Genomic DNA, 22676 nt, shown 5'->3' with positions numbered 1-22676 from the left:
GTACTTTCTCCCATAGCTTGTAATTTGTAGTGAACATAAAGGTATCATATGAAAAATGGGATTTAAAAAAAAAAACCCCTAACATTAAGCAGCTAGATGATCCAAGAACACGCACTGAGGAAGCTATTGGCTAACTTTTTTGCAGCATACATATTCGGTGCAAACCAATAGAAGGCGAAGTGCATGATACTAAGAATTATTAAATTACTGAAGCAGTACATTTTCAGTGAAGAAAGAGCAACAAGCACAGAAACAGAACTACTAGGGAATATGTGCATAGAGGAGAGCGCAGAGCTTTTTTCTTCCGGTCAGCCCTCATTGAAGTCAAGCACTGTGTTTAGCAGAGCAATGAATGAGCAAAAGCAGAGTGTGAAACCACAGCCCAAAGCAGTGGCATTCTCCAGAAATGAGGACTAACTGCTTTATTGACACCAAACTTACAATGCAGCTTCTTTTTCCTTCATGTCACTTGCTCTTTCAAGTTCTTCAGCATTTTCATGGGAGTTACCTAAAATGTTCTTTCTTCTTAGCACAGAGGACAGAAAAATGCAACTTATTTTCACAGTACCATACCAGGGATTTTGACGCATTCTGCCACCCATCCCAAATCTCCTCTTCAAGGAGTTGTTCTCCTCCAGCCAACAATAAGAATTACACAAGTTAATGAGTGTACTGCATGGGTCAGCAGTTTTGCGAGCTATGGAGACAACTACAACATGGCAGTTTATGTCCGCCAGGTCAATGACAGGGAAAAAAAAAAACCAAAACACCACACAATATTCCGGTTTCTATCAGAAATAGTTTGATCCTCACTTTCTAGAATCCTTCAGTTTCTCCCATAGCAATGTTGTGCGTTTTGTTTCCTTTGCAGAGAAACTCAGGATTAGCACAGCTTGCTGCTTCTGACAGTAATCTGTGAGCTCTTCTCCAGCATTTAGGATTTAGAGAAACTTTAATCATGGGTACCAAACGGTCTATCTTGAATCTGCATTAGCTGGGATGCTGACTCACCTCAATTCCTGTGAAATATCTTGGCAACACTGTGTGGCTCTCCCAGTCAGGTTCTTTAAATTTTTCAAAGAGCTCAAACATAACTTCCTGTTCCTGCACACCCGGATCATTTTTGGCACCTCTGCTTCCTAACTGGGTGGATGGCAGGCAGAAGGCTATGATTTGTGATCTTACAGTTACAGCGTTGTGATTATGATCACCAAGGCTTACACAGAACATGTTTTCAAACTTCTATCATCATGGACTAATATCTTGAAATGTTTGCAGAATGACAGTTCGCTAATTTCAATCCCAATATAACACGCAAATTCCAGACTGGATTCTGCGCGATGCAGAACAGAAAATTCTTCCTTTATTATGCAATTTCCCATTTGTAGTATCAGGATTTGACATTTTTCCTGTGGGTGTTAGCAATAATAGGTTGTTCTACAAACCCAGAGTCTGTGTGATGCTCACTGACTCAGAGAAAACAATCACTACTAAAATAACTCCCCTGAATATTAACATTGTGAGCTCATAGACAGTACTCCTGCTATGCTGAAGTCCTACCTGCGTCTGCTTTCAGTGAACTACGAATCAATGAGATCCTAAAGGAAGCTTCCCTGAACAGAATACAGGATGATCTGGAGAAACTGTACATGCTCAGAAACTGCAGTCAGCTACTCAGTGGAAATGCTGTTGTGATTTCCATTGCAGGAAAGGGTACTTTCTGAAGACTATAAGCAACAACAGTTACCAAAAGAGCTGAAAGAGTAGGGCAACCTCGCTGCACCAAGGCTTCTCCTTGCTCATTAGCTGCCCACGTCCAAAGCTAAATAATTATGATTATTTTTTTGAACTGAGATTGCCTGACCTTGGGATTTTGGAAAAAGAAAAATATTCTGACCTATAAAATCATGGTCGGCCAATAGCATTTCATCTATGTAACAAGGCTTCTTCCAGAACATCTCAAACTGCAAAATTTAATGAGAAGACAGCATCCCCACATCAGAATCAATTTAGGTTTGGACTACAAGCGCAAATAAAGGCCACATATTCCTGCCAATGTTCAGGATGAGACTAAAGCTTTTTTAGTTTGTTTTAATTACTGATGGAAGTAGATACATCCTGAAGTTAACCAAGAGCTCGTTTAAATGCAGGAACTGCACCCACAAAGAGCCAAAAGCTGAAAAACACACACCAAAACACCATTCTCAACACATCAAGTAACACCTCACCCTGGCAAGAAAGCTTTAGAAACAGCCAGTGGTGAAAGCCTTCCTACAAGTCTACTGTGATTGTAATGCCAAGCACAGACCTTTGAAGATCCTGCTGCCTTCTTCCCAGCACTGTTAGGTTTGAGGGTGACAGGGAAGACAATTTTTATATCAGCATTATCACACCAAATGATGAAGAAGCTACCAAGGCTCTGGTATGGCATCCAAACCTCTACCATAAAGTTAAGCCAAAGTTTTCCTGCAGTGGATTTGAGGTGGCAGTCTGCTGGGAATGAGCCAGACAATTTTTACCAGATCTCACTATACAAGAAACCAAAAAAATAGTTACTTCGCATCTAAAGGAATGAGAAGTAGAAACATGGGATGACCTAAAATAAATACAGGTTGCTTGCAGTTTTAAGAGAGAATTAAAACGTTGATTGAGCCTGTTTTATACAGTATGTTATAAGGAAGAAATTGCAAAAATATGCAACTATCTGGGAATTAGAAACTGCAGTCACTAACCACAGGACTTCTAAGTTTTGCAGCTGTTTTCCCTCTTTCTCACAAGAACAGTACTGCATTCTGCCAAAGAATATTCCCCAGGCCTCTCTCTTCCTGCAGTCTCTAAAAAGCAACCTGCTTGGCCAGGGTGAGTATTTTTATCAGCTCTGACAGTGGAGAAAGACTGATGGGTAGATCTAGCCCATCTTTTGCAGAAATTCTGTCAGAATGGCCAGACGTCTGTCTGTCTGTCGCTGCAGCGCATCTAGGAAAACCTCTCCCTCTACTGTCTCTGGCCCTACCTCTTCTGATGGACTTGCAAAGCGGATGCAGAAAATTCTCTGACCTTACTCGTGAGGAAACCACACAGAGAAAACCAGAAGACAAAATGTTGTGACAACAGTAAGACAGGGTGGCTGCAAAACTGCGTGTTACATCAAAGGTAGACTGTAGAGCTGAAATGCCACGTCATCTGGGGATTTGGCTTGTAGTCAGAGCAACTCAGTGTGGAGTTACGCAGACATCTGAGAGGAATTCCTTTGCTACCGGGATCATTTCTTGGCTCACATGACATAGCATCATGAAGAGAACCAAACGACATTAATTTAGTAAAACACTTGAAACAAGGAATACAAAGCAGCTTTCTTACTTTCGGTCCATGTCAGAAGCAGCAGCGTAGTGCAAAGGGGTGCGTCCCCAGTCATCTGTTCCATTAATATTGGCTCCTGTTGCCACCAGTGTCTCAATACAGTGGAAATGACAATTTGCAGCTGCATAGTGCAAAGGCGTCCTGGAACATAAGTGACAATTTGTTACCTCGTATTCCAACATGCACCACCAAGGACAACGATAAATCTTAACGGCTGCATTCCTACAGATTTCCAGCAGTCAATATCAGCGCCTTATATTCCTGTGATGAAATGCAACGTTACGGAAATTTAACAAAATACTGTGTTAATAGGAAGTTTTGGTGCTCCTACGAAGCCTAATAGGACACAGATCATCAACCTGTGTCTTGCAAACAACCTATTCCCAGTGACAGCCTCTGCTGCTGCTCTGCACACATGACACCTTATTCCCGTTGGGAGGCAGAGCAAAGCACAGCATCCCTGCAGCATCTTACTTGGCTGGCATAGCAACACTCATAGCAACACTTATATGGGGAAAAAAAAATAAACCCTCTAGGAAGCATGTCAAATAGCAGCAATCCTCCCGTCGTAACCCAGGTGTTGTCTTGGGCACGCAAGCACAAGAATTTAGGCAGTAAGAGAAGCAATAAGGAAAAAATTAGACCTGTGATATTTTTAAAACAGAAACCTCAAGAGGGTGGGATGGCTTTTATGTATTTAATGAAGTCTGCACCTGTCTGTCTGGCATACAACTGCAGCAGCAAGAGTCCTGCAGGGAAGGCCGAACTCCTACTTTATCTTACTGTCATTTTTCACAGAACATATGATCTGCAGACTGAGGTGGTTTTCCTTCTTGCCTGACAGGCTCTCTCTTTTTTTTAATGAGCTTCATAATTTACTTACCTCCCACATTTGTCCTTCTTATTAAAATCTGCTCCACTGCTTTGCAAGAGTTTTATACATTCAACATTACTGGAAAGAGAAGAAAACAAAACAGGAACAAAACACAAGTTTATATGTGCATTGCCCCCTGTCTCCAAAAAGGAAAAAGTTATTCTATTTTTGTATTATTTGCCATGCAAAAATAGTGTACAGCCAACTACAACATGAAATCCAATCAACCAGAAAATGTAGCTTTAAAAATTATTTCCTTCTTTCCTAGAGAAATTCAAACTCCTCTTCTGCAGAAGAAAAAAAAATAGTTTTCCAACGAGAGCACAGTAGATGTGAGCTGAATTCAGTGTGTTTGGAGATCTTCAATGGGCGCTGTACTCTAATGCTTCCCACACTGAACTGGTATTTTGTAAGAGAACTTTAAAAGAACGTTGTTGCTAGCTTATAAAATGCTAGTCTAATAACGACGAGGCGACATTTAACGAAATCCACCCCCGTCCGGCAAAGCCTTCAACAGCAAGCACTTCGCTCAAATCCTGTTTACTTAGTGAGATTTAATCACAGGAGTTACTTTTAGGTTTATTCTCATATGATTTGTTGACTACTGTTAGATTTAAGCACATCCCTGAGTGCTTTGTTGAATAAGAGGCACAGCTATTTAAAGTGATTGTCATATCAATATTGCATTTATGTAAATGGATGCGTTGGACTCCGTTGCTTTGTATCTGTTGAAAGAATTCAAGTGTATGACTCCAAGCCAGAAAACAACATAAAGCAGCGAAGCACTTTCCAAGACTCCTTGTCATTCAAAGGGGCAATAAATCATTTGTGTTCACAATCACATGAGCAGGCCTTTGAAGTGTGTTCTTTTCCTACTACCCATGCAACTCCCAGTAATGTAATGGGAGTAACAGGCATGTGTCAGGAAAAAAATGAGTGCCTTTTGTATAGCTCCAGCTCCAGCAAAAAAAAAAAAAAAAAGAAGCCTGGATGCAACATGTTGGCGTATATTCATCCCTACTCTAAACTGCCTTTGCATAAAATAGCTACAGAACACTCACCATAACATACTAAAAATAAAAACACTTGTTCATGATGACAATTGTAGTAAACAACTGGGAAAATACAGGTTTTTTCATGCGCCGCTTTTGCTCCTTATGAAGGCTCTCCTTGTCTTCAGGACTTCCAGGTTGGTTTTATTACTCTTTTGGGGTGCAGCCTTATCAAAGAGGTAGCATCTGAACTATGCTGTAATAATCTATAATTGCAGGCAACAGTGAAACCTTCTCTATTAATGTGAGATGAATATAAAAATAGTATTTGGATCTATTTTATTATTTTTTTGTAATAACAAAAACTTTGTCATATACATTTTGGGCCATTGAGAAGAAAAAACAACTCCCAGAAAGACTGCCAAGCATTTTCTGTGGACGACCACCTCTGCTCGCTGTAACCACAGAGGATCCAAGCTGGGTTCTAGCCCAGGCTCCATTTCAGCTGTTTTCTGAGCCACGAAGTGCTCCACCGAAGAGTCAAAACTCAGTGCTTGCCAAACGTTTTGCCCTTTTGCTAGGTTAACTTCACCACAGCACTCCACTGACATTTTTTTGGAAATACTTAAACTAACTGAATGCTACATTTACAACTTAAATTGACGTACTGCAGTTTTCATTTGTTTCCATTTCTGGCCTCCCAGCACTTATCAGGATTGCATCACTCCAAGAGAATGAGGGTCTTTTGACTTTCTGATGTGGGGGCTGTTTGTTCTGTGGTTGGTTAGTTGTTGCTTTGGTTTGTTGGTCTTTCTTTTAGAAAATTCTAAACTTGCACCTGAAAAATGGGGAAGAGGGAGGCAAACTGCATTTGGACTCGCAAGGTTGCGATCTGATGGGCAGTGTTGTGCAGTTGCATTTTCGGACAAGGATGCAGTCCAAAGGTGGAAGCCAGGAATAACTTCCCTGCTAGCAGCATTCCAGGAGCTACAGCTCCTCCTTCTCACTCACTTTGCCCTGGGAACTGATGGTTTCCTGCCGCCTGCTGGCCCTCAGCGACGGTGGTGGCCAAGAGGCAGCGCTGGGCGAGCACGCAGCACCCCCACCCAAAGCCGAAGCAGTCTGCGCAGGGGCATGAAAAGAAAGACTTCTCCCCCGTGCCTGAAACCCATGCTTCCATCACAGCCCAGCTCCCTGCAGTAGAGGAGACCAGACCGTCTCCTTTACTCTGCAGCCAACCCCTCCATGAGGGCAGTGGCAAAAGAGAGCCTCAAGTGACCCAAAGGTGACATCGGCCTGCTGTGCTTCCCTCGCACCGCAATAAATACCCCTGTGGATGGCAGAGACAAGTTGGCCGGCACCAAATCTGCAACAAAGCCGGGGAGTAACTTACAACAGACAGTCACAGCTACTCACCCTCCTGCAGCGGCAGCGTGGAGGCACGTTCTTCCAAAACTATCAGGAGTGTCTATGTCAAAGCCTGCAGACAGCACGTGCTCATTACTAAACAAGGACACTATGCTATACTTTTGTCCTAGTTAAACCACAAGAAACATTGCAGAGACAGAAAAATCAGTTAGTTGGAAAAAAACCAGAACGCAAGCAACTACAGTCAGAAAGAGGTTGTCAGGGGAACGGCGAGCGGCTGCTCCAGTTTGGCATCTCTATAAAAAAAGCTGCAAAGTTGACGAGCGCCTATTTCCGCATCCAGCTCTGCGCCGCATCCCTATTTAAGACCACGTGACAGGCATTTATGGGGCAGATACTGATCAAGAGGACTGCAACAGCGGGACACAAAGACAGAAACATGAAGAAATGAGGAAAAACCACAGAGTCAGCCTGAACACCAAATAGGGCCATTTTTATTGCGTGTGGTTTTCAGGTTAGAAAGAGGCTTCCAGGAGCACGCAGGGACATTCATCAGGGTGCACAGAACCAAAGATACAAGCCTGGCACTATTAACTCTGGTCACCCAGAGCTTTTTCTCTTCCTTCCCAATCAAGTGGCGAAGGGCAGAGTGCACCAAGTTTTAATGTAATTGCCATTTTTCATGCCTTTTTTATAACCTACAGGACTCAAGTTTAGGGGAGAAAGTAGTTGTAGGAGATTTTACATGTTAAGTAATGAAACAATTTTCTAGAAAAAGCATATGATCTGCCGTGTGATTTTTTATCTCATGGGAACTCTTGCCTGGAAAAAAAGAAGTTGGGATTTGGCACCTGATTACTGCCTCTTTTGAAAGGGTTGCACCAGCCAACTCCTGCTTCTTCTGCTTTGGGCTCTGGTGAGGATCCTGAGACTGCTCTCTCAAGACTACCCTCTCACTCATTTCCCCTCTTGTGCCTGCAGAGCTTTAGCCAGCCTAACTCCTTCACTCCATCTGGATTCAGAAACGCACTTTAGCTGTATCTAAAATACATCAGCAGCAGCAAGATGTAAATACCTCTGCCAGCACAGGCCCCAAGGAGATAATTTCCTGAATTACTCCTTTGAGGGAAAAAACCTACCCAAACCAAAACAGTATCTCACACTCCTAGAATTTGGAAGAGAGTTCTAAATTTCCTCCCTCCTCCTGGTGAATGAATACAAACTCTCTGAACCTGCCAGGAGAAGAGAGCTTTGGGCATGAACAATACAGGATGTGAGGCAGTACCAGCGTGCCATTGGGAAAGCCTCGCATGCTCCCGTCAGAGCACAGCACAGCTGCACACAGCAGCACAGGAAGCCTTTCACGTGAACAGTTCACAATGAGCGTAGAGGGGCCACAAGCAGCAGAGACACAGACGACTCAAGCTCCACAGACACTGTGGGATCGACTTACCCGATGACAACAATTTCCTGCAGCAGTCTGAGTGAGCATTCAGTGCTGCCAAGTGTAAAGGGAACATGTTGTGGATCCCACACCTGAAAGGCACAACAGCCTCATTACACAGAGTCATGTGAAAATGCAGGTTGCTTACAGACACAGCACATAAAAAGCTCCTTCCACAAAGGCAGTGTTTTTTATACTTTTCAAGGAAGAATCTTCCTGCCATGTATTTTTTATGTGTATTTCCTTACCAGCCTTCTGGGGAGTTAAAAATATCCTGATACAGCAAAATCTTGGCATTTCACTTTCAACAGAATGTGGCAGGAAGGTTTCTAAAAATTCAGGGTGAAAGCCAAGGTAAGGGAGGAAGCGAGAGAGCAGATACTGCCTGGAGTCAGTGGCCTGCTGTGGGATGCACACATTTCTGCATCAGCTACACATCCTGCAACTGCCTTTCTGAGGTAAAAGGCTGACATCACCTCAATATTATTACTGAAACCCATTTTCCCTGCAGTTAACATCCTTTAGATAACTCTCATGTGGGTTTTCAAAGCCTCTCCTTCTTCCTTCTCTCTCTCCCCTGGTGCTAGGGTAGCTGGAAACTTCTTCACACTTTCCTTTAGGCTGCTGTGACACAGTTTTCCTCCCACATCTTAAAAACTAAACACCTAATTTTCCTATTTGCTCCAGCTACTTTCCTCACGCTCCCTTTTACTTTTTCCTCCCTCTAACACATGACCCTCCTTTCAATTACACTATAAACTTCGCAGAGCAGACATGCTGTGTTAAAAAAAAGGCAGGCACTTACCATTAGGCTAAATCTCTACCAGGCAACCACATAGTTTCTAAACAAGCTGAGCACTCAGCAGCTTTTATTAATATCAGCAAATCATCCCCGTTCAACCCTAAGCTTGCCGCTGTTTACTGTCTTAGAAGATTTTTGGGTTTGGACATCTAGGCTTCTGTCATTTAGCACAGTTTTGTGGAAAGCATCTTGTTATTCTACAAATAGAACCCTACTGGCAGTCCTCCAAGTGCACATAAACATGGAGCCTCTGAAACCAACTATGTCACCAAGACTATCATCTACTGCCTGCTTCAGCAGACACAGATTTGAAAAATGACAAACTCTTGAACAAGAGCAGATGGATTCCTATCTGCCCTTCATTTCTGCAAGACCAGTGGTGGATAGAGAGTATGATCGCCTCCCGGAAGAGGATTTCAGATATGAACACAAAGCCAGAGCTATTTACATGCAGCACATACGCAAGCCCATTCCCACTGTTTCAGTGCTCTGTGTTTAGCATCGTTTGGATCTGCCTGGTATCTCTGAGCCAACTTCTTATTTCATTTATTTCTGCTGCTGAAAAAAGTATTTCATTTGATCAATGTTGCAGTCATCCAAGTGTGAAATAGAAATTTCTAACTGGATAACCCTGATTCCAAGAGTGGGCTATCCCACTGCATCTCATTTTCCCTTTAAACCTCAAGAAAAGAGACAGACTGAGACTTACTGTACTGGAGAAAGAGCTAAGAAAAATACATGTCTATTTAGATACCAAGATCTTCATGCTGGCTAGGTTAATAAAATCCAGTGATGTTAGCTGAAGTCTGTGGAATTTCATTATCCTTGCCAACTGAAGATCTGTTCCACCCTCCAAGTCCGCACAGTGACAGTCATACTTGATAAAGGAATATGGGCTAATGTGCCACTTTCTTAAACATTGTCAAGCAAACAAACAAAATCCGGAGAGCTGCAAGTACCTTCAAAATTAAAACCAGCCCATTGGCATCTGAAAGCAGGTTTTCCTATCTAGGTACGGCAAGAGAAATCACTGATTTCTACGTTAAGGTTCTAGGCAGAAGACTCTTAAATTCTATTTTGGAGACATGTGGACGTAATTGCTGAAAACTTATCTTCATGAAATCATATTAAACTCCTGGTACAGGTATCGCTCATAGCATTGCATTACTCTGGTCTTACACCCCTTTGTTTACCTTCAGGTTTGCTATCTTCTTTTGACAGATCATACGGACCTGAACATAACTAACCAACACTCAATACTGTTAAAAATTGAACACCTGCCACTGTTAGAGTTGACAATACTTATTCTATTGTGGGTGCAATTTTGACACACGTGCAAGAGAAAACAAACAAAAAATTGATTTGTAGCAGAAAGCACTAAAACCATTTAGAAATGTGTCTAATTTCAACTCCTTGTTCTTCAGTTCAAAAAGGACTCCCAAACTCACAAATTGGATAAAAGCAGTCCTATCATTTCAGCCACCTGAATATCAGAAGCCAAGCGAGATCAAGACAGGCTCTAGTTATACTGAGATCAGAAACACTCAGGAACATCTGCTTTGCAATACTGCATTTCTACTTATTATCCTATGCCATACCAAAAGATGCAAGACAAAAGAATAACTACCATGTATGGTAGGCCACTAAACATTAGGCTAATTTAGATACTAGGGGAATATGAACACCATTCCCCTGGAAAGCATCTGAATGTTTTTCAATTACGCTTCCTGTACAAACTCAGTCATACAGACTTTCTGGAATAACTGTGATCAAGGTGCACTTTATATACATACGCACCTCATGTACATTATATACCACTGTGCCACACCAACGCTTTAGGAGAAAGAAGCGGGATTTGTACTACCTGTAACCGCATAGCTGGGCACAATAGGAACCCCAGCAGGGCTTTCTGCCCCTCCACACTTCCCAAGTGTTCCTATCTCAGCTCCATGTCACCCCTGAAGCACAGTACAGTTATGCTTATCCATTTTAACCTTCACGCTTCAGAATCCACGTTTCCAGGCATCGGACATAACACTTGATCATTAGAAACAGCTTCACTCCAGCTACCTACTTGGCAGTGTCAGCTCCGCTGGTTATGAGGGTGTTAATCAAAAGCTCATGTCCGTATCTTGCAGCCACGTGCAGAGGGGTGTTACCGTCCTTATCAACACAGTCGATTTCCCCTCCTGCGAAAGACATTTTCATACAGTTTAACACTGAAAGATTAAGCATGAACCAGTAACCACAAACGTTATTTCTCTCCAGTGAATGCAGCATAACAAGTGCAGCCACAGAGACGCTACATTTCAGAGACCAAGCAGCAGCACGCAGCAAGCTGTCAGCTGTCAGCCACCGGTACTGCATGCGGTCTGGCAGCAGCGTTTCCACCTCCTCCTCCCACTGCAGTGGGGGGGAAAAACAGTGGGAAATAGAAGAACGGGACAACATACAGTAATCAGGTATATGATTCAGACTTGCTCTGCATCTACAGGTACAAATGGATGCCTTGAATCAAACCAACAAAATAAACTGCTGAAACTATGCCCTCATTCGTACGGGCACAGCCACTCAACCCTTCCTGTAAGGCAACAACGTCAAACAGAGTTTGTGCAAGAGGCCAGCACGAACACCCTGCAAACAAGTGAGCTGCGTACCTTCTCTGTGTCTTACCAAAGACCCCGCAAACAGCACTTAAGTACAACTTTTCCTGTTGCAATTTAAGCCTGTCACCTTGTGGTTTATCCTCACAAGCAAGAAAAACAGATTATTTCTTTCTTCTCTGCTGCGGCTTTTAACCCACACAAAGATTGCTATCAAGTCCTTCTCTTCTTTTAGGACCAAGGAACTGTAAATTTTTCAGTCTCCCCTCATAAGTCAGGTTTGCTGCACTCCAACTGTTCTCATCCTTCCCTCAGTCCTCTCCAGCTGGCCCACATCTTTCTGGAAGTAAAATGTCAAAAGCCAGAAGCAGTACTACAGCTGACATCTCCCAGTGCTGAGCTGAGCAAAAGCATTACTTCAGACCTGTTGGCTACGCTCCTATCTATGCACTCCATGAACACTGTTGACCTTTTTTTTAAGCACCAGGACACTGTTTGACTTGTGGTCAACAAGCTTCTGACCCTCTGCAAGCCCCAGATCCTTTCTTGAGGGTCCACCACCCACCCGGCGGGTGTCATTCTGAACCTGTGCAACTGATATTCCTGCCTGTGTGGGGGATCTTTCCTTTGCTTCAGCTCGCATTACAACTTCTGACTCCAATTTTACAGGATCATTTTCCATTCTGACTACACCTTCTGCCAGACAGTCTCTCCCAACTTTGTATTTTCTCCAAATGTTAAAAGCACATTTTCTGTTCCACTAACCAAGTTGTTAATGAATATACTGGCTAGTTCCAGACTCAGAAGGGAACTGAAAACCCTCTCGCTACACCTTCCATTTCAACAACAATCCATTTATTACTACCCTCTGAGTGTAGTTTTTGAACTAGCTATGCACCAACACTGTAGTATTTTAAGAATCCACTAGTTTGCTGTGAGAATACGTTATGAAAGTATGCAAAAAGCCTTGCTAGCATCAGGATATGGTAATATTTACTGCATATCCACTATTCACAGGAGATAACAGGCCATAACTGCCACAAATGTTCGAGTAAAGCCCTGTACAGCATTTTCTAACAGTAAATAAAACTCAGAGAAATGCTGGAACAGGTTCCTGGGGTGGAGCCTCCACCAGCGGAGGTCTCCATGAACATTACCTGCCCGCAGAAAAGTCAGAGGACTGTTGTGTTCCCAAAGCCTATTACCCTGCTGTAGAAGATGATTAGAATGATTCAGCATCTTTTACTCTTGAGAAATTGATGCTAGATATTGCCCACTCCTCCCTAAAGTTTGTTGATTCGCTCATTTCAGAATTTTTGCCTGACGTATGTAAAATTCTGCAGATTTTCTTTTTTCCCATTTTTAAAGATAGGTATCACACAGTTGCAATTTTCCAGTTTTTAGGTAATCCATTCTTCCTCTACAAGTCACTAGGGACAGCACCCAGAAACTGAGACATCTTTAGCTATTAAGTACTGCAGAATGAAACTCAATTTCTTCAAACCACTATTTCTCTCTTCCACAATATCCCATGGCAATGAAGCATAAAGTCACTTGCAATCAGATCTGTGCACAAGACTAAAATTAGAGGGGCAGCCAACGAAGAAAGAAGCAAACCCCAAGTAACTAGAGGAAGAGTAGAGAAGCATGAAGGACAGATGAAGAAATGCCAGTCCTTTCACACAAAAATTCAACAAACAACAGCTGTAAGACACAAAGCATATTTGACTAAACAAGTAAAAATTGCATTAAAGCACCGTTTCTTCCAGTTTCTTTCCCAAACTCCTTTTATTACTACTATTTTAGTAATCCAAGGAGAGATATGACAGCAATTTGCACGATGACCTGAAAGAAGCAAGATGTACTGAAGACCTCCATTTTAAAACACAATCTTGTATAAATGTGTCATTACAATTGCAGCGTAACTGTTCAGCCATCTTCAACACCTCACACTTAAGTTCCAGGTTTGGGATTTTGGAAAACAAAATAAACCCCCAACCAACCAACCAACCCCCGACCATCCTGGCTGGTACAGTGGCCAAAGCTGGGAAGCATAAGTAAACAGACAGTAATAGCAACCTCTGTCAATCCGAACCAGGCCTCTGCCAGATCTCCAACAATAATATTTGTTATACTCTGCAGTATTCTTGGACAAAAGAGAGAGCTGATAAAAGATAATCGTGAATCCTGGCTACGCCAGAACAAACAAGGTGGTGCTGGTCCACCCTCTTGAGTATTTATTTGACACTTAATGAAGACAGTGTCGAGGGGTGGAGGGAGAGATGGTGAGAGAGGTACTGCTGCGGAGTGGAGGGTTGAGAAAATGGTCTGAGCTCTAAGAACACTAGGGATCCCCACGGAGGACAACTAGAACTTGTTCTCTTTTTTTTGTTTTAGTTTTTAACTAATTTTAGAAAGAAAGCTGTGCTTGCTTCTCAGCAGAAAAAAGACCTAAATACAGCTTCGAACTCTTGTTTTCGGGTTAAGAATCACAACAGATCAGCTGGACTACTGTCAGCTGAAGGAATCCAAAGGCTCAACTTGTGATGACACACTGGAATGAGACCTGTCAGGGCGGCTCAAAGCCAAAGCTGGTGGAGAGCTAACCAAGCAGGTCTCAAGAGCAATCCTTTGGCACTCTGGGTCAGAACAACTAACGACTGCAACCCTGGAAATGCCTAATCTTGTGGAGAGTCATTAAACAGGCACAGAAACTCACCATTTTGAATGAGGGTCTGCGACCGTGTGAACCTCCCATGGACAGCTGTCATGTGCAGCGGGCTCTTCCCATCCTTACTCTAACAGAAACACAACACAAACCCAGCCATTTAGCATGTAACGCAGTGGTAACAATTTGAAGTCTCTCAGCTCAATGTCCTTCATCTTTTCTTCACATAAAACCTCCACTGGCTTCAAAAGTCTGCAGGACTGAATCTAGGCATGATGGTTAGGGCAGAAGCTATAAGCATACAAGTAAAACAGTTCCTCAGCGATGAGGCTGGAGTGGAGCCTGTCCTTACAGCCTGGCTGCACACAACACCTGCTAAAACCCTACAGATATATGACATATTATTCTTGTATATTAGTTTTAAGTAACATTTCCCATTCCCATTAGTCACTACTTTCTTTAATACTTGCAATGAGGCAAATTAAGAAAAGCAAAGGAATCATAAAGCTAAGTAGGAGCCGTCACCCAGAGATTCAAGAACCATATCCTGTTTATCGATCTGCATTTTATGGATACATCCCAGAATAAAAGCCACTATATTGAAAGAAGTTTTGGTTAATTGATTTCCACGCACTCAAGAATAGGATGTCTATTGAAGACAATTGGAAAACAGGGAAGGCATATGAAAGGAAAGGTACAATGAGTACAGATCCGTGTTTTGGGTTCTGGAGAATGAAACAAAGAACCAAGAAAGCCAAGGAACTGAGAAAACAGCAAGTGAAGGGTACCAGCCTCACTACTCATATCACTTGATGTTTACTGGCACGGGCTTTCACGTTCATTGGCAAGCACACTCCCTAATTTTATTTTAATAATTCTGAGTTTAAATAGTGTACTGACTATTCACTGATCTCAAGAGACTCACCAGAGGTGTTAAATGCTTGGAGACCAGTTTTACAGATGGGAAACTGAAACACAGAGAGTTTAAAATAAAGCCATCAAAATCTTGACTCAGAGATGTCAAGTCTTCTGGTACCTATACCAGCACCCTCTGTTGGATCGCAGCAAGTCCCTTTCAGCTTCATCAAGTTGTGTCAATGGTATCTCAAGAGCATTCAGATATCCTACAGACTTTGTAAACTCAGGCTCTAAAATAGGTAAACAAAGAACCTTCAGTTCTTAATTCCCCAGGAAAGTCAAAAGGAACTTTTTAGAATCAGGTTTAATTAAATCCATATTGTAGGAAAACACCAGAAAGGAATAGCTGCTTGACTTACCACCACTCCCTGAGATAACATTCTGACAGAGCCCCTGGGACTATATTTTACTAGTGGTTCATGCCTTCAGGAGAGTGGCTGGCCTAAAGTCTAAGGCTGTCATTATTAAGGGACTGAGAGCTCCTCTGCTGTGTAGTAATGTCAGCCAAACAGTTTAATGATCAACATTCTCAGCAACACTCCATTTCCATCAAGGATTTAAAGCCATGCTGTACTCATTATAGTTTCCAGTCTCTGAGGTATGCAAAACAGAATAAAGTAAAACTGAAGAGCTGCAATGCAAGTTTTACCTGAATGTTAACATCTGCCCCATTATTCACTAGCAGTTCAAGACACAGTGCTCCATGAGTGGAGGCAGCAGCAAAATGCAAGGGCGTGAATCCGTTGTTATTAGGCTGATTTACATTAGCACCATAGTCAATCAGCTCGTTAACAACAGAATCCTGACCATTGTAACAGGCAATGTGAAGTGCAGTATTTCCATAGATGTTCATTTCATCAATCTAAAACGAGACAAGGAGACCCAGTTAAAATCACAGACATCAGCTTACTATTTTACATAATGCATCACATACTGCAAATGGAAATAGCTGGAGGCTTCAACTGTCACAGGGCGTATTTCTCACCAGCAAACTTCATTGACAAAAATATACTCCCAGAGAGCTTAATTTGGAATTCTTCACCTTCAGTATCATTAACTTTTTATCCTACTGGCAATTTTTAAAAGTCAGTATGAAGTTTAAAGCTGACAGCAGGACTATGTAATGATGATGATGAAGACCTAAGTCCTAACAAGCTGGAAAACTTGTACATATAAGCAGGAAAGCAGGATAAATAAAAAGCTCACAATCTTTATTTAAAAAAAAAAAATCCCACACAAAACACCAAAAAAAAACCCCAAACCAAAACACCGACTGTTGAATTTTGTGAAAAGAATCAGGCTTAAGAGCTTTTTCCACACATTTCTTTTGAGAAGGGAGTGAAGGTGTGAAACTGTAGAGCCATTTACACTTCAATAAGAAACCACTTTCAGTAGCTCAGTATTACAAAGATGTAATTAAGATTATGGTACTTCTTGATGACTGGCTTAGTATTCAACTGCTGTTCTGTAAAACAGGACAAGACAAATTGTACAAAATACTCAGGGATGATGTGAATACCCTTCCAAGAAACAGAGGCAGCTCAAAGATCATATCCCCAGTGGTGGAGGATGCTGGGAGTTAAAGGTAGTTATTAGCATAGAATGGCTAATAACAGGAAACACTTTCAACTTCACAGTCAACAGCCTGTGAACACGGACTTCTGACACTTCTTTGGCAGGTCAAGTCAGCTGGTTATGAAGTTGGCAAATGAAACAGCTTTATTTGTCATCTCTGATTAACCAGGGCAGGCTCTTCTGGTCTTCTCCCTGGTGCTCTGAACCACTGAGTTGACGCTATTACTCTAAGAGAACTGCCTGCTCTGAAAAAAAGTTCTTTCCAGAGTGAAAATAATCCTCCTCCTTCCCCCCATCAGCTACAGAACAAATACGGGTCTGTCGTAGTTTCAGCTGGTGTAGGTATTTTTCCTCCTAGTAGCTGGTATAATGCTGTCTTTTAGATTTAGCATGAGGAATAATGTGGTAATACACTGATGTTTTGGTTGTTGCTTACAAGAGCCAAGGCCTTTTCTGCTTCTCACGCCACCCCACCAGCGAGAAGGCTGGGGGTGCACAACTGACCAAGGGATATCCCATACCATATGATCTCATGCTCAGCAGATAAAGCTGGGGGAAGAAGGAAGGGGAGGGCATTCAAAGTGATGGTGTTTGCCTTCCCAAGTAACCACTACACGTGAGGGAGCCCTGCCTTCCTGGAGATGGCTGAACACCTGCCTGCCCATGGGAGATGGTGAATGAATTCCTTGTTTTGCTTGTGTGTGTGGCTTTTGCTTTACCTTTTTAACTGCCTTTATCACAACACCCAAGTTTTCTCACTTTTACTCTTCTGATTCTTTTCCCCATCCCAGCGGTGGGGGTGAGCAAGTGGCCATGTGGTTCTTAGTTGCCACCTGGGGTTAAACCACAAGGTCGCTAAACTTAAAGAGCCTGAACTGCAGTTTAGTCAAGTATGCAGTATATATGTTGAGAACAACCACTCATCATAGCAAAAGGAATGCTGAGCCAAGGGAAATTTCATTATTCCATCTTCCTCTGCAGAAACAGCATATATTTCCTGATTTCTTCAGCAAGGTGGCCTGGAATTTACTGTCCATGAGACCTTTCTTTTATTCCAGAATGTTTCCTGCTCTCGAACTAATGAACCACGTGAAGCACAAGGTGCTTTTCATGGTCCAGAAAATGAGAACTATTTTCTTTAAAAGCCCTGCCAGTATCTGTAACGGCATCCGTAAGAAAGAAGAAAACAGTATCTCCAAAGACAGAGAAACATGGACACCACAAAGAGCACATTACCACATACCTCTACCCCCAGGTTAAGGAGGTGTTTCACAATGTTAATCTGCCCATTGGATGCAGCCGCATGAAGTGGGGTGTAACCCTTCTTGTCTTTACAAGTCACCTCTGCACCATGATTAATCAGTAAGGCAACAACTTCCAGGTGACCTTCAAAAGATGAGACATAGTAATCAATGAGTATACCATCCTACAGCATCACTTCTCCCAAATTACTGCTTTCTTGCTAATGCACTGCCCCTGTCACTGCCATTTCACAATGCTCCTACAGTTTTACAAGGGGGGAAAAAAGCATTTTCATAAATGTTCTTAATCCTAGCTCCAGGCCTTGTCAAGAAATCCACGCAATACACATTCACCTTCACCAGATGTGCCAAATTTCTCTTTACTGAATTAGTTTTCCAGTCAATAAAAGAACAAAAATCTCACCTCTTCCTCATTTATTTCTCTAAAAATAATAGCTTGTGGTTTACTCTCCCTGTTACAGAAAGAACAGTGAGCACCAGAGTATGACAATACAAGTCCCTCAAAAGAGCATCCTGTTGATGTCATCTGCAGACACAACTGCTAACACTTGTCGTGTTTTGTTAGCAATACAAAATAACTTTAATAAATGATAAAATTAAGACATCCTCTTTCCCCAGCACCACTGCGGACACAGAAAACTAAATTCCAGGTGAGGGCAGAACATGACCCAAAGCCTACCAAAACTAACACAAGATTTTCTACTGAATCCATTGGTCTTTGGATGAGGTTTTTGACTCTCCAGACTGTACAAAAAATCCTGAATATACGTCTAAAAATGTTTGAATCTGAGACTTATCATCTACACACACATACTTAGTCTGAAAACTAAAATAACTGCAATAGTCTCAACAGTCACACAGACTGAGAGCTGACTGCCAGATAGATGGGACAGCTGTCTTCAGGAATGAAATGCCTAACCTGAATTAGGATCTCCCTATAGAATACAGGGGAAGAGCTAAGCATCTCAAAATGCAACTTATAACCCACCCATACCTTCAGTTTCCTCCTCTCCCTGGAGGTTTCAAACCATGTGGCCTGCCTTAACCACCAAAATTAAATCAAGGCTAACTGAGTAGTCCTTCTTGCTTCATGTTGAAGCAGAGCCATCTTTCTTAGAATTAAAGATTTCTTATGTCAAACACCATATGAAACTGTGCACCATCTGAGTTGTAGAGTACTTCCATGGCAGACATAGCTCTGGTCATGTGCAGGACCCAGGACACTTTACAAAGTCCGAAAAGCCCAAAGATATTTAAGCATTGAAGAAACTATGTGAGGGTTACAGGACAAGATACTCAAGTCTCGTTATCTAAATTCTGTCTAAATTACACTACAGACTCCTAAATCCCATGGCTAATTTAGGCCTTAAATATTATAGAAATAGTTTGAAAAGCACATTTTGAATTTGTGAAAAGAATGAAAAGCAATGTGGAATTGCACAGCACAATGTAAAGGTCTTTTACTTCTACATAGTGGAGGCCAAAGCTCACTAGCTCAAAAGCCAAATCACATTCATTGCCAAGAGTCTTTCCATCTGTCTGTGCCTGTCAAAAAAACCCCACAATATGCTTTTCTTACCGTTTGAAATCTCCTATTATCTTATTTCCAAAAGTGCCAGGACTAAAATCAAGAATTTGACAAGTGAGATGAAAGAGTTCCTGGCAGAGGGCACACACCACCTCACAAACTATAATCTGGAATATACCTCTTGGCCAGCACTCTTGAATAGGAGTGACCACTACCACAGGCAATCTTGTTCTAGCATCTTCAAATCATGATTCACTTAACTTGAAAGGAAGAATAAGGTCAATTGATTTATTTAAGTAGTATTTGGTAACATCATTAATGTCCTGAATAGATGAAACCAGTTGCTCTTCTCTGCTCTGGAATAACAGATGACAATTTGCTCCTAACAGGAGGAAAGGCTATGAAGCACTTGCTAACAATATCATAACTTAGCTACTTATAAAAAACAGATCAACAGCAAAAGCTATGATCATATTTACCTGCATTTTATATAAAGCAGTTTCTAGCAAAAAATGAATCAAATACAACCTGTATGTTTTCAAGCCCAAATATACTTCAGGCTGGAATTAGTCATGATTAAAAAAAGAGAAAATTAAAAAAGAAATGCAAAAGTCCACATTAATTGTATTAAAAAGGAAATCACAGCCAAGTTCTCACCAGCTGCAAAACTCTAAATGGACACTGTGTATTTAGTTCAGCTGAACCCTTCCCTCCTCAGGATAACTGTAACACCCACTTCCCACGGCCAGGTCTGCTCTTGTCCGTTTTAAAACATGCTGTTGGTTTGTCAACAGGAACTAAAAGAAAGGGAAAAACAGCCTGAGCCTCACCCATGTACGCTGCCCAGTGAAGAGCTCTTCTGTCCTTCTTGTCAAAAGCATTGATGTTTGCCCCCTTGGCCAAGAGCAAGTTCACCATCTAGAAGTAACAACAGCAAGTAAACCAACCCTGTAGATCACACACTCCATAGTTTATTCATTATTTCATACTTGTATTTCACGTTCATCATTCCAGCAATAAAGTTAGGATCACAAAAGCCTGCTGCTGAGCGATAAATTTGTGAATTACACAAATACTGTTCAAAGCCATGTGCATTAATGACAAGGACCAGTGACAGCCACAAGTAACCAGGACAAGTCAGTGTTTTTATTCCATACCTAGATCTTCAGATCTGGAACAGGCAAGCAAGGATCCTTTCGCCCAAGCCTGAAGAGACTAGGAAATCCCTTTACCTAGGGGCTTTATACACACATGTTTTTTCAGACAGAAGCAGTAATTAGACTAGAAGGGTGCGCTTGTGTAAGATAAGTAGAAAAACCAGAAGCACATTTTCTAGAAGACTAAATAGAAAAGCAGACCAACTGGATCTCACACATTTTGCTTCAATCTGAACATTTCTTCAGCATGAAATGAATCCACCTGTTTTCCCATCTTTCCATTCTGCCACTCTTATTTTCACAGGCAGACAAGCTCAGCAGAGCCAAAGACACACCTGAGCTGCCAGAGCCGGAGGTGCAGCCAGCTCTCCAAGCTCACAAGCACACTTTGCTTGCATGACGGCTCTGTACATGTGCTTTCCAACCACTCATTTCTGCAGGTAGGAAACTTGGCATGCAGTTTGGAAAGCAGCTGAATGCTAGGAATCGTGGGGGTCAGGGATATGGGGCTCAGTCTAGACCCAGCCACAGCAGGCCAACTATTTGAGCCAGAAAAATAGAGAAACCAACCATCAATTAGGCTGGCAAACAGCTCACCTCTATGTGGCCATTCAGAGCTGCATGGTGCAATGCCGTCCGCCCTCCTCGGTCAGAGACGTTGACGCTGCTCAGCATGGGGATAAGGACTTCCGCGCACTTCACTGCCTTGTTTGCAGCAGCCACGTGCAGGGGCGTCTGCCAGTTCTTGTCCCGAGCATTGACATCGGCTGAGTGCTTAATCAATACTTGCACTGCTTCCTGCAACGGCAGCACAGTTACACCCATAAACAAGCCGTTTGGATAAAGACAAGGCACCCACGTTCTTAACAGCTCGGTCGTGCTACCTTTGCGTATTACTTATGCACACCAGACACGGGCAGGAGGAGGGAAGGAGAACAACATTTATCTGAGCAACCTCCCAAGTTAGGGAAATGGTATTGCTGATTCAAGCGCCACCTTTCCTGTCATTTGGAGCAGCGTCCTCACAATCAAAATTCCCAATTTGATTTCTAGGACGTACAAAGCTGCCTATGCAGAGAGCCCAACCTGGTTGGTTGATTAACCTTCAGTACCTCAGTCATCACAACTGTGCTCTCATTGAAGAAACGAATGTACTTAGTTGAGCTCATTGTTACTTATTAATTATTTACAAAGTGACAAGTATATCATTTTGTGCAGTGAAACCATAGCAAATTGCTGTAAGTTTTATTTATAAACAGGAAAAAGGAGAAAATAAAATAGAATACGTGAAAACAGAATTCTAGCTTTGCAAAAAACGTGAGAATCACAGTCAAGGGTTGATGCCGGTGTCCCTAAGTTAGCATTAGCATTCCTTCCCTCCCCAAGGGCTGAGCACAGGCCAAAGGGTCTTCACTGCAACATCCATTCTGTCAGCTGGAGACCAAACAACATCTTTTAAGGTTAATTTTGTTGGTTAAAAGTTAGTATTTCCCAGCGAGAAAATGTACTGTTCTCTCTTAAGAGACTGTCTCACTGGAGAATTCACAATCAGTTCTTTTCTGCATCTGCCATTAAGCAAGTCAGATGAAAAACCCCAGTCTCCCTCAAAATCACATTTTGTTTCTTCTTCCTTTTTTCCCCACAAACAAACAAAATACAAAGGAACCACTGGGACACAGAGTAGCATTCAAGTAGCCTTGTCTGCTGAATACAACTCACAGCTGGTAAGCCGGAGAGCCCTAGTCCTACACAGTACCTTATTCTCTTTTACATAAACGGAGAAGTTTTCTGGTAAGCCCATCCAAAATTTTATTAATGAATAACACACACATACAGTGGGTTTCAATACCACTTTTGTATCTAGAATGGCCCAGGAGAGTGCCTGCAGTCTGTATCAGCAATACCTCCATTAGTCTGAGGTTTAGTTCTTTATCCTCAATCAAGCTCAGCACCTCCATTCTCTACAGCCATCTCACAAACTGTCCTCTAACAGATTTGTTCAGTTAGTGACATTGCACTTCTTACAGCACCAATAATGATATATGACTGTTGATGTCTCAACAGGATTTTCTTTTTCAAATTACAGGCATACTATTTTAAAAGTCATTTAAATGTAATGCACTGG

General features: G+C 42.1%; 1 protein-coding gene across 1 annotated transcript in view; it reads right to left on the bottom strand.

Annotated features, from left to right (window-relative positions):
* ANKRD44 (ankyrin repeat domain 44) overlaps positions 1–22676 on the bottom strand; it is a gene marked incomplete at its 5' end in the record, with an annotated part of 63030 nt that overhangs the window by 31148 nt on the left and 9206 nt on the right. The window contains 11 exons of the mRNA XM_010153668.1: positions 442–522; positions 3361–3501; positions 4244–4312; positions 6643–6706; positions 8048–8130; positions 10915–11029; positions 14163–14241; positions 15679–15891; positions 17848–17990; positions 20225–20312; positions 21149–21349. Of these exons, the coding sequence (XP_010151970.1) occupies positions 442–522; positions 3361–3501; positions 4244–4312; positions 6643–6706; positions 8048–8130; positions 10915–11029; positions 14163–14241; positions 15679–15891; positions 17848–17990; positions 20225–20312; positions 21149–21349 (1277 nt within the window). The remainder of the gene's footprint in view (positions 1–441; positions 523–3360; positions 3502–4243; positions 4313–6642; positions 6707–8047; positions 8131–10914; positions 11030–14162; positions 14242–15678; positions 15892–17847; positions 17991–20224; positions 20313–21148; positions 21350–22676) is intronic.

This window comes from Eurypyga helias, unplaced genomic scaffold, assembly GCF_000690775.1.
Source record: "Eurypyga helias isolate BGI_N326 unplaced genomic scaffold, ASM69077v1 scaffold22476, whole genome shotgun sequence".
Taxonomy (NCBI): domain Eukaryota; kingdom Metazoa; phylum Chordata; class Aves; order Eurypygiformes; family Eurypygidae; genus Eurypyga; species Eurypyga helias.
This window is presented reverse-complemented; position numbering and strand designations above follow the sequence as displayed.